The sequence below is a fragment of the Sminthopsis crassicaudata genome, chromosome X, assembly GCF_048593235.1.
Source record: "Sminthopsis crassicaudata isolate SCR6 chromosome X, ASM4859323v1, whole genome shotgun sequence".
Lineage (NCBI taxonomy): Eukaryota > Metazoa > Chordata > Mammalia > Dasyuromorphia > Dasyuridae > Sminthopsis > Sminthopsis crassicaudata.
The window spans coordinates 55,627,473-55,640,688 of NC_133623.1; the positions used below are offsets into that span (position 1 = coordinate 55,627,473).

Genomic DNA, 13,216 nt, shown 5'->3' on the forward strand with positions numbered 1-13,216 from the left:
GATGGACATCAAGCGAGACATAACATAGGTAATGTTGTCTTGCCAAAAGTATTTGCCATTTTCGTGGAGCAAATTGAGGGAAATTGCCCTAATGCTGGAGAACTCCTCCAGATGTTCCTCTGGGACACTTCAGTTACCCTAGTATCTCTGGCCTATGCTGCTTTCAGTCTAGTTGGGAGAGAGGAGATATATGCAGTACTCAAATATGACTGTCATACAAACAGCATACTCTAGTTATCTCTAGACAAGACCTTTTAGGCTATTTAGTTCATTCCCTTTATTCTGCAATTGTGGAAAATGAGACCCAAATATGTCAAGTGATTTCCCCCAGAGTCCCATAGGTCTTAAGCGATAATTCTAGGACTTGATCTCAGTTCCTTTCACACTAAATACAGCAGTAGAGTTCTGGGCCTGGAGTCAATTCCAAACTTAGATAATTAGTAGCTGTATGACCTTGAGCAATTCCAATAACCTTTGCTTGCCTCAGCTTCCTCAACTTCAAAATGGAGATAATAATAGCACCTGCCTCAGGATTTTATGGGGACTCAAATGAGATAAATGTAAAGTGCTTGGCCCCCTGTAGGCACTCAACAAATGCTTACTCTCCTCTACCCCTACTGTACCTTGCTGTTTTTCAAATAATCATCGCTCAAGAAAATTTAGCTTCACAATCCACATAAGGAAAATGAAGTGGATGAATACTGGGTAGATGTCTTCCTAGAATATGATATGAGCTTATCTATCAGTACATGTATCTTGAATGGACAATGGAGATGTCAAGTGAATGGGAACCAAGATTTGAATTTGGAAAATTTGACAACTCTGTCAACGTCCTCAAGCTTTTGACTTCAACAAATAAATGAAAGTTCTTAGCGCTGGTATTATTCCTTATGGTGATGCTATGTTACTGTCAATCTTGAAATATCATAGTTCTATAGAATCAAAATTTCACACCATTCCAAGGGAAATGGGACCATGTTACCAAAAAAAAATGATTTGTGCCCTGGAAGCTACAGAAACTATTGAGAAAATGTGTGAATTGAAAAGGATGTGGGCTGTTGCAATACTAAGGGATGACACATTAATACCCGAGTGCTGCACTTGTAATTGCAAAATGGTAAATATTAGAAGAAGGGTACATCTTCTTTTGAAGTCATGGATAAAAATTGTGCAGGATGGGAAGAAATAAATAAGTTAGGATCTGCCCTGTTGAAGAAAAACTTTTCCAATTCCCAGCCCCTTTGCACCCAAGAAATTTATACAACTCTCATATGTAGGTATAATAGAGACATATCAACCAAACATTTACAGATATTAAATTATAATTTCATATAACTCCCACCTTCTATTACTCGAGCCCATCCGGGGTTACTTCCCACACTTGAAGAAACTTTCATCTAGATGATTAAAGTGTTTACAGAATGGAGAGATATTAAATGCATGATGGCTTGAATTTAACATAATCATTTTTGTGTATTTAATGAAAGTATTTTCAACAGTATTAGTAACCTCTCTCAAGTAAATACTCAGATCTTGCTGTTGAAAAGCTTTTGTAGGTAACAATCATCAATAAGTCAAGATGTCAAATGTTAACTAGGTTCTTAATATGTACCAAGCACTGTTCTAAGCACAGGGAATAGAAGGAAAAGCAAAAGACACTACGATCTCAAGGAGCTTACTGCTAATGGGGAGACAACTTGCAAGCAAACATGCGTATGTACAAGATGTATATAGGATCAGCACTCCCACTTGGACTGCAGAGTAGTTATTAAGCCACTTCCTCTTAGTTTTCCAGCCTCCAACTTTTTCTATTTGCTGAGGCTTCCCTTGGCTTTTGTTGTTATTGTCTAGCCTTCCTTCTCAAAGAGGATGAGTGACATCAGGAGGAGGATGTCTTAACTTGCAAGTGAATTGGATTTAAGTGAGAGACAGAGCTGTGCAATCACCAGTCTCACTCTCTCCTCCAGAGTCATCAGTCTAGTGGCAAGATATAGGTCAAGTGGTGATGGCCTTGGGCCCCGTGTTATGACAGATGAGAAAGGCTGGGTGTGGGCCTCTATGAGACCCTGACCACAGATTTTCAATGCTTCGGTATCTCCTTTTCTAGGAAAAAAAATAGCTACGAAGTAACAAAGCAGTGACAAAAAGACATCAGAAATTTGGATATTCTATAACTACGTCCTCATCCATTTCCAAAGAAAAGATCAGGTGCCAGGTTAAAATAAAGTAAAATATTTCCATTTCATTGTCTGAATTTTTTTTCATGAAATTACTTTTTAGGGTATTTGTTTAAAACACAGTTTCTTTCCACTTCAGTTTTCCCTCCATTGAATAACATTGTGAAAAAAATGAAATAAGAATTGCATTCAAACTCACAATAGTCCAGTTCATAAGCTAATTGAGAAAATGATAGAAAGGGGGCTTTACAGGATGATTTACTAGCATAGTTTGTTAGAAGGCTGTCTCCTTTCTGATGCATGCAATGCTGAAGTGAAAAGGAGCCAGGAGGCCTGCCCCATCCCAATGCTGCTGTGCAGATATCTCTTTTCTCATATAGTCTAGACTCTAGAGAATTCTTCATAGAACTATTACTCTTAACAGCTCATTTTAGTTTGTTTCTTTAATTTGCATGAGTAGAATGCATTGTCTGTCCATATCTTGACATATCTGGCTTGTCCATAAGTTTATAAGTAAGGGGCAAGTACTGACTTTTTTTTTTCTGAGGCTGGGGTGAAGTGACTTGCCCAGGGTCACACAGCTAGGAAGTGTTAAGTGTCTGAGATCAAATTTGAACTCGGGTCCTCCTAAATTCAGGGCTGGTGCTCTATCCACCGCGCCACCTAGCTTCCCCCAAGTACTAACTTCTAATTTTTTTTTCTGGTTACATCCATCCATTTGGCAATCCCATGACCCCCTCTCAGAATAATGTTTTGCTATCTGTATTCATAATTGAATAAGATGCTGCGTTTCTGGCAGAAGTTCATGAACATAAAGATGTGATTTTTTCCCATCTAAGTTCACAGACTCTGTGAAATCTATCTGTAGGCTCATTGGGAGTCTGTAGAGCCCAGGTTGAGAATAAGGGACTAAAATCAGTTTCTTTAGACTGGCTTGTATATATTAGGTGGCCCATAGATCCTTCCTGATGATGATAATGATCAGGTTGTCTCACACCCACTCCTCTTGAAGAGTTTCTTTGGGCATCATTTAAGTTTATTTTTCAATGGACAGATTAGACAGTACTTGAGAGTACAAAGCACCAATGCCAGAGACAAGAGAGTCCCTCCAATGAGCTGCTGCTTATTTACTTGATAGTGACCGTCTTTATTAAAGACTCTAAGCCCCTCAAAGTAATGATTGTGGTACCTAGATTTATAATTGTATTTATCTTTACGATTTTGTTCTAAGGCACATTGCCCTCATTTTCTAAAGCCCTGGGTAGATTGAGAATAGAAAGTAATGCTTTCAGGTCACTACGGCTATTTCTCTCCCACATGGAAAAAGTACCTTCTAGTGAAAAATAACAGCCTTATCTTATATAGGTTTAAACATATTCAATTGAACATTTCTTTACCTCAAAGGGTGGGTGTTATTCTAAATGCCAATTCCACAAAATTATGAGTCCTGTCATACATAATTATGTTCAAAATTGCATTTGAAATCTATTATTAACACTGTTAACAGGGGACATTGTTAAAATAGTTATTACTCTTGGCCTTAACACGAAAAGCAATAATGTCAGTATTTCAGTGAGTTAAAAGCTACAGGGCAGCAGCCTCTGCATAAAGCCACTGCAGGTATGGTTCTTAATGGGCTGTTAATTTTATAGTGGGTGAACATAAAAGAAAGAGACTTTTAAAACTACTGTAGGTGTAGAAATTGCAGAAACGCAAAATCTCACCATTGGGAGGGGCCTTTGCGGCCATCCAGTCCCCATTTGTGTCCAACCGAGAACCACGGTTACAATAAATGGTTATCCAGCTTTTGCTTGAGGGCTGCCAGCTAAGAGCACCCCATTTCTTTGGCCCATTTCACCTTGGAATAGCTCTAATTGGTGGGAAGTTTTTGCTTACCTTGAGACTAATTCAGCCTCTCTGAGGGTCCCACCCACTGCTCCAACTTCTGCCCTTTGGAGCCAGTAAAGCAAATTTAATCCCTCTTGAACATTACAGCCATTCGCCTACTTGAAGAGAACTACAGTATCATATCTTCCTCTCCCACCCCAAATCTCATCTTCTGTAAGCTAAACATACCCAGTTCTTTAAATAGTTTGTAATATGCCTTTCGATATCCCCGTTGCTCTCCTTTTAGTAGTTTATGGCCTGTCACTGTCAACCTTATAATGTGGCTCTCAGAACCCACCATACTATTTGCTAGATCTGCTCTCTCAGAGTCTACTAGAACTTTGGCTTCCCTTATGGGATCATTTGTTTTACATGATTTTAGTATTTGTCTATAGTTTTCTTTCTTAGTTTTCAACCTACCTGGTTTAGGTATCAGTACCATGTCTGTGTCATAAAAGGAATTTGGTAGGAGTCCTTCAGTCCTTATTTTTTCAAATAGTTTATATAGCATTGGGGCTAATTGTTCTTTAAATGTTTGGTAGAATTCACATGTAAATCCATCTGGTCCTGGGGATTTTTTCTTGGGGAGTTGATTAATAGCTTGTTCTATTTCTTTTTCTGAAATTGGACTATTTAAGCAGTTTAATTCCTCCTCTGTTAATCTAGGAAGCCTATATTTTTGGAGGTAGTCATCCATTTCACTTAAGTTATCAAATTTATTGGCATAAAGTTGGGCAAAGTAATTCCTTATTATTGCTCTAATTTCCTCTTCATTGGTGGAAAGTTCCCCCTATTCATTTTTAAGACTAACAATTTGATTTTCCTCTTTTCTTTTTCTGATCAGATTTACCAAAGGTTTATCTGTTTTATTGGCTTTTTCATAAAACCAACTCTTACTTTTATTTATTAATTCAATAGGTTTTTTTTTTACTTTCAATATTATTGATTTCTCCTTTTAATTTTAGAATTTCAAGGTTAGTTTTTGGTTGGGGGGATTTTAATATTTGGAATGGGTTCCTTTATTTCTTGACTTCTAGAGGGGAATGGAAGGGGAAGGAGAGAATCTAGAATTGAAAATAAAATAAAATTGAATTAAAAAAAAATACATGCCCTTACTTTTTCTTAGAAAACCACAAATCACACATGTAAAGGATTCTGTACCACTGGTAAAAAAAATCCCTTAGTTGTTTTACTGAGTTGTTATTTTCAAATTTATTTAGTTACTAATTTATATGTTTGTTTAGATATTTCCGCTGTATCAAAGCAAAATTTGTCAATTCTGTCAGCCACTTTTGTTCTACCCTATTATCTAAATGTTATTCTTTTCCATAGAAAAAAAAAGGAAAATAAATTGAGTAGGTCTCTCTTCTCTTTGAGTTCCGTTATCAAAGTTCCATCTCCAGCAGTGTTCCTATAATTTCCTTGGACTTTTTCCCAAATTTCACTCTAATAAAAATCCTTATTTTTGTTATTATCCTCAGTATTCTTTGACAATCTTTGGCTATGCTGATCTTTAGCACTCCTAATATTTATTCTCTTAGCTTTTGTGTATTCATCTGAGCTTTCCTGTCTTTGTTTCCATGTTCTATATAGATCTTTTATAAGCTGGCTTGGTTGATTAATTCCATATGTGTCTACATTCATCTCTTGAGAGTTGAGAGATTTTTTTTTCTTCTAGTACCATTATTAATGAGTACCCATTGATGTGCTTTTTGCATTGATTATCCTGGTGATAACAGTTAGCCAGCCAGACTTAATGAGCTTTTGGGAAGAAATATTAACTGAGGTGGTATAGGAAGTATGGTTCATATAAATATCTTCTAAAACAGAAGTATACATTTCCACAAGTGCACAAAGAATTGTGGGGGAAGTTGTCCCAAATTTAGAAAACTCACATCATAAAGAAATGACACAAACACATGTAAAATGTATGGGATTACCTGTCATGGGGGGGGGGGAAGGGAGTCGAGGGAGGGAGGGGCTAATTTGGAAAAATGAATAAAATAAATAAATAAATAAAAAGAAATGACACAAAGACTTGGTCTAAGTCCTTTCCTCCATTCACAATCTTTCTCATTGTGTAGTTTTCTATTGCTTCCCAGTAGAGTCATCGTGTTACCTTTCTCAACCTTTCCTTACCTGCCTCATCAGCCACTGCTGTCACCTGTTATAGGGAGATTGCTAGGTCACCAAGGGGAAGTCTAAAATCTTCTGATCTTCCAGAGTTCACAGTGTCATCTAATTGGTCAAAAAAGTACCCTCCTTCCCTCCCTCCCCCACCTCTCAGGGACTTGGCTGGGCTGCCCTTTCCTTTGGGCTCCCCGAATCTGGAATGCTTAGATTGCAAAGTGGTTTATTATTTTATAAAAGGACCCAAAAGACATGACTGAGTCTCCTCAACCAATTCTAATATACTTCCTCTGTAGCATTATTTCATTTCACCCAATGTCTTTCACTCTACCCACATTGATTGAGGACTTTTCACACCTAATTTAATGCTTTTCATCGATCAGTTCAACAGAGGTGCTCCCACTGATTGAAGTAGTTACTTTAAGTGAGATGGAATTATTGATTCAGTGAACCCCCTCCCCCCCAACTGTTACATAGGGATTCTGAGAGGCAAAAGTAAAATGGAATCCCTTCCAAGCATTGGGAACAGCCAGAAAAAGGTACAGAGACTCCTGATGTACTGTTGTGTGTGAGAACCAGCAACTGGACTTTTTTTTTCCCCGGAACTTGGGATTGGAAAGAATGATACACAATAAATCTGTTTTAAATGTCTAAAAAAGGACTTTTTTTTTAATTTTTGAGGCAATGTGCTTTGTCACTCTGGGAATGAACTTCTCAGACTTGGGCTTTTCCTGTTTTATTAGCTATATTAGTAAGCTAGATTACTGACTTAATTCTAATAAAAAGAAATTGAATAAGGAACCTGAAAAGATAATCTGAGAGTGTAAGTTGACATTTCTACATGTAATACGTTTCATAGAATTAGCTTTGTAGGTGCAAAGGTGGAAGAAATAGAAATGTCACTTGGGGAAAAATATTCCCTGCATCTATCATATTTTTAATATGTAACCCTTGATTTTGTTGTTGTTTCTTTAAAACCAGTGTTTCAGAAGGGACGTGCTATTGACACTGGCGAAGTTGACATTGGAGCCCAAGTCATGCAGACCATCCCTCCTGGTTTATTCTGGCGTTTCCAGATCATGATTCATCATCCAATCTATCTGAAATTCAATATTTCTTTAGCCAAGGACTCTCTGTTGGGAATTTATGGAAGAAGAAACATTCCACCTACCCACACCCAGGTAATTTAATATTGATGGTTTCTTTGATGCCTTATATAAACCCATGATGAAGAGTTCGTGATAGGTGTCTTATAAGGTAGCTGAGAATCAGGAGTGAAATAGATGGTTCAAAATGCAGATACGAGCAAAGCTTCTAAATGCTCACCTATTACACTGTGATGAAAAAAATGGCTGAACAATATTGTCCAAGCAGATTGAGAAGCAGCAGCTTTGGGAACTATCCTAAAAGCTCAGATCTTGATTCCAAGAATTTAGCGGTTAGGGCTGAGACCCTGAATGCAATGGGAGAATGCTTAATGTGATACCCAGTCCAAAAGCTTTTTCATGCCAGGGCACCATTTTTTATGGTTAACTCTCCTAATTTACAAAGCTATGGAGACAGGCCTTGTATTATTGCTAATTTTTTTTTTTTGTCAAAAGGGGTCGGGAAATGGTGGGCTATTGGTTTTGCTCTAAGGTATAAAAAGTTGTTATACAACTGTCTGCTTCCTTACTTTCACATGCTTCGTTCCTTACATCTCTCCTTTTCCTTTGTCTGTCCTAGACCCTCTTTAGGATGCTATTAAAAAGGGTAGGGAGAATGAGGAAGCTAAGGTTTAGAATAATTGCCAGGCTGGATGGTTTTTCTTCACTCGTAGATTTGTCTGAAGTCTGCCAGGGACTAAGGCTGTATTCATCAACTTAGACCAGGAAGGGGCTAGAAATCTAGCTCAACTGAAACATTTGTCTTCTGAAAGAAAAATGCATGTGTCTTGTGGTTGCCCTGTAGGTATCACATAGCCTGCCCCTGACTCACTGTGCAGCCTCAAACTAATCATTTCCTCTCCGATCCTCAGTTGCTTCATCTGTCAAATGAGGGAGTTGGACTAAAAGTCTATTCATCTAAGGGCCCATTCTAAAACAGCAGAACTTTTTTAACCCAACTTGTGATTCCATTGGTATTGGAAATTTTTGCTGAGTGCCCTCTCTCCCAAGTCAAATTAGTACCTCCTCTGCGACTTAAAGGCCTGGAGAAGGGGAGTGGCTACCCAGGGTTGGAGGTGAGGCTAGACCCCATCTGCTTAGTTCCCAGGTCAAAGCTCAGCCCACTGCTCCACTCTTCCTTCTCTAGAGCAAATGAGTGCAAAAAAAGGAAATCCAAGTAGCGTTGTTCATAATAAAATCAAATTTTTGATTTGTTTTGTTTTTGTAGTTATAAAACATTTTCAGCAGCTCATTTATGTTTCCTTCATCTTTACCAGTTTGATTTTGTGAAACTGATGGATGGCAAACAACTCCAGAAACAAGATCCCAAGAACTCTGAGGATTCCCAGCATAGTCCAAGGAACCTGATCTTAACTTCCCTGCAAGAGACAGGATTCATTGAGTACATGGATCAAGGGGCTTGGTACCTGGCATTTTACAATGATGGAAAAAAGATGGAGCAAGTATTTGTGTTAACTACTGCAATTGGTAAGATACATACATACTTGTTTTTATAGATATAAATATGCACGTAAACTCTCCAGAAAGTCATCATTTTAGTAGCATCTTAATGTTGTTTTGCCTTGAAATCTGAGTGGATCAATTTTGAGAGAGCTTTATTGTATTTACTATTTAGAAACACTCATCATGCACCAGTAGGAATGGCTGCCTGAAAAATATTGATTCTGAAGCTGTACTAATAAACAAAGTTGTAACTATCATGCTTAAGAAGTTACAATGGCTCCCTATTGCCTCTTGAGTAAAATATATTCTCATCTGTCATTTAAAACCCTTTATAATCGGGCTACAGAATATCTTTATAGAGTAATATTATGATACGCCCCCTCATACTCTACATTCTAAATAAACTGACCGATTCTTTGTTTTCCATATACAACACTCCATGCCTGGAATGACCCTCCCACAGTACTTCTGCCTCTTAAGATTCCTTCAAGGCTCAACTCAAGAGCTGACTCCTATAAGAGGCCTTTCCTGATCTTCTTCCTCCCCACTCTCCCAGTCCAGTTATTAATGATTACCCCCTTCTTAAGATTTCTTTTTTTCTGTCATATATATATATATATATATATATATATATATATATATATATATGTATATGTATATGTGTATATATATATGTATATGTATATATGCATGTATTTCACATTTCCTTTTCTCTGCATATGGCATATCCCCCAGCTCAAGTAGAATATAAACTCCCTGGAAGTAAGTTCTTTTTTCTTCATATCCCAAGTGATCAACACAGTGCCTAGCATGAGCTTTGATAAATGTTTGAATATCATTGGAATAGATTTTTTAAATGATTGCTTCAAATATCATTTTAAAATAATATCAGGGTAGGATTGCAGATTTTTTAGAAGAATTGAGTTTAGACCCATTCAAGCCCCAACAGAACTTAATCCAAGGAATTAATATAGTACTTCTAAGAATGTTGTGAGTAATTCAAGGTTCTATTTCTGTTGCTGCTGTGTTGTTGTTGTTGTTGTTGTTGTTTAAATCCCAAAAGAAGAGAATTTTTTTTCATGGATTAGAAAGAATCTAAATTGTGTTTTTTATAAAATGTGTTTAAAGCTTTTAAAATTCAATATATAGCAGCTCCATATGCTTAGATATGTCACCTGACTTAATGATGTCACACTGGGTATTTTTTAAGTGAATTCATTTACCATGATCCTCTAAAGGACTAAAACAGAGCTATTTAGGAACTTTAGGTAAAGAACCCACAGACACTAAGTTTTATTATATAAAGTGTCTTGAAACACCAGTCTTTTAAAATAAGGGAATTACAGCTGTCTTGTTTACTCTGTGACTTTTACCACTTTATCTTTTCCTTAGTTTATTCAACCAGATGTTTAGCAAACTGGGTTGACTGTGAATGACTAGACCATCTGCTTTTCCTAATAATTCTCTTCTATTTTTCCATAATGTTGAAGAACTTGAACTAGGAAAATGGCATTTTAACTATCACTTTGTCAAAGTTTCCCAGAAAGTAACAACAAAGGCAATAAAAGCATATTAATGAACTTTTGCCAGAGGAAAACGCTACTCATCTCACATATCTGAAATGTAAATACTTGTTTGCTAAATTAGAAGACAAAAAAAAAAAAGAATATTTCAGTCGTTTTCCTCAGGGCTGCCATCTTCCTGGACTCAATAGAGATATTTCTAGTGGAAGAGACTCTAATGCTACTCCTGTTTGATCATGCAAACATATGATGAGGGATCAGGGTTTCTCCTATGAAATCAGAAAATAGGAAAACTTGAAGAAATGTTGCTGTTCTTTGTCACTTCCTTCCCAAAGACTCCCACTTCTTTCCCATACTTGACTTGTTTCATATAACTACAATATCACCAACTTGTCCTCATAGGTCTTGCATTCTCCTTGGAGAGCCCAGTGTCTTTCATGTAGTATATTTGTCTTTTCTCTGAAATCCTATGTTTCTCTATTTAGAAAAATTGTGACTTTATATTGCATCTCAGTGAAATTTTCTTTCAAAGGGGTGAGCACATGTATTCAGATGCAGAATTAAAAACAAATACAAAAGGAGTATCTGAATTTTATTAAACAGCCTGACATAGTGGAAAGAGAGCCAGTTTCAGGGTCAAGAAGACTTGGATTCCAGTTCCTTCTGTAACAAAGATGGTAGCTTGGTGAACCTGGACAAATCATTTTGCCTCTCTGTCTCAAGCAGATCTCTAAGAATGCAAATTTCAAAATTTCACTGATCTACCTTAATAGAACAGGGTTCATGTCCAGAGAGTTATTTGTATCAATGAACTAACAGCGCATATTATTTGGTCATTAAATATTCCCTATTCATTTTCCATATCACCTGTTGGTGGTTTGAATGTAAGCATTAGCTGATTTCAACATGATTCCTGTATTGATTCTTCAATTGTTTCCTATCCTTTAAAATATAATTTATTTTAATGTTAATGGGTAGGTTTTCATTATGTTCAGTGCCTCTTAACTCTGTTGTTGAAACAAAAATTCAGCATTTTAAACATAATAAACTACATGGACCAATAAACACCAAGTCGTCAAGACTTTTCACGAACCACTGTGTCTCAGTAGGCATGGGCTAGATGAATACATTTATGTAAAAATGAGAAGTGACTGAGAACTTTGGTAAATAACATGAATGTGGTCTGTACTTAAATGTGATTTGGGGAGATAGGCTAGAGACTATGAATACTTTAGAAATTAATGAAAAAATTATTAATATATATCATTCAAGCAAATGTTCTCAAGTTATTTCTCTTTTTTTAATAATGGCTTTTTAATTTTTCAAATTACATGCGACAATAGTTTTCAACATCCACCCTTGAAAGACTTTGTGTTCCACATTTTTCTTCCTCCCTCCCCACCTTTCCCCTCCCCTGGACATCAAGTAATTCAATATAGGTTAAACATGTACAAATCTTCTAAACATATTTCTACATTTATCATGATGCACATGAAAAATCAGATCAAAAGGGAAAAAAAATTCTTCCATTGAAAGTTACCTGAAACCAAAGATTTAGACTGTATGGAAAGTTTAAGTCTTTGAAAGAAATCAAGAGATGGTGCTGTGTGCAACCAATTAGATAAGCCAAGCCTGAAGGCAATTGAATATGGTAGCACAGTGGTTACTAAACCCAAGAACAAAAGTTAATGTGGAAAGGACCCCATTTTCAACAAGAGCTGAGGGAAAATTAGAAGATACTTGAGCAGAAATTAGTTTTAGACCAACATCTTCCACCATATACCACGTCATAAAAGAAAAGTAGTAAATATAAGAGGACATCTTACAAATCTATGACTTAGGTAGTAATTCAAAATGAAATAACAAATAGAGAAGATCACAAAAAGCAAAACAGACTTTTTATTTATGTAAAATAAAAATATTTTTGTTAGAACTTTAAAAAAAAACTCTTGAAAGAAGGGAAAACTCTGCATCACATTTTTCTAATGTAGGGTTCATATCTAAGATGCATAGATGGTTGAAACTAACCATGTTTTCCCAGGAGATATATGGACAAAGATTATCAAATTATTTTTCAAAAGGAAATTTGCCAACTACTGATGTGTAAAAATGCTACAAATTACTGACAATCAGATAATTGAAAATTCCTGAAACAACTTTGAGATTTTTCCCTCATATCCAGTGTTCTGGCCTGGGCCTGACTCAGATCAGTTCCTTTATAGTTTCAAGTTGATAGGAGCATAAAATGAGATATTTATACATCAATCAGTATTGAGTCAAAAAGAAATTTACTTCTCTATATAACAAGAGAAGGTTAGACTTTTCAGACACCTCAAGTACGTTTAGCTACGTGCCTGAGTCAAGCAAGAGATGACCCCACTAGAGTTTCTCAGCTCTTCTTTGTACTTAGAGAATCAGGAAGTGATTACTAGTCTGAGCCTTTACTTTCCCGAAGCAATCAAGTCTCTAGGAAGGACACAATACCTTTTAATGAAAAACTGTCCTAACTTGCATGGAGATTAAGATACTGTTCCTACCATACCTGACAATTCATAAAAAATGACCAAAGGCTGAAATAGTCATGGCTGCAGAGGCTACATGAAGTGAGGCTCAATAGAGGCCTATTAGTGGAACTCCGACTTGATCCAGCCATTCTGGAAACCACTTTGGAACTATGCTAGAAATGTGAATAAATTGTTCTTATTCAGTGATTTCACTATTGCAAATATGAAGCTAAGAGGTGAATGGCCAATAGAAAGAAAGGTCTCTATATGAAAGCGTTTGTAGCGGCACTTTTTGTATTATCATAAAACTGGATCAAAGTAGGTGCACATTTACTAAGGAATGGAAATTACTTTTTTGGTATGATACTAAAAGGTTTCAAGATGCA

The 13,216-nt window shown here is 36.5% G+C and overlaps 1 protein-coding gene across 10 annotated transcripts in view; it reads left to right on the forward strand.

The window, feature by feature from the left end:
* Positions 1–13,216, forward strand: part of TENM1 (teneurin transmembrane protein 1) — a 3,105,198-nt gene that overhangs the window by 2,863,125 nt on the left and 228,857 nt on the right. For all 10 annotated transcript variants that reach the window (XM_074277949.1, XM_074277947.1, XM_074277946.1 and 7 more), the window contains 2 exons: positions 7,176–7,375; positions 8,617–8,827. In XM_074277949.1, coding sequence (XP_074134050.1) covers positions 7,176–7,375; positions 8,617–8,827 — 411 coding nt within the window. The remainder of the gene's footprint in view (positions 1–7,175; positions 7,376–8,616; positions 8,828–13,216) is intronic.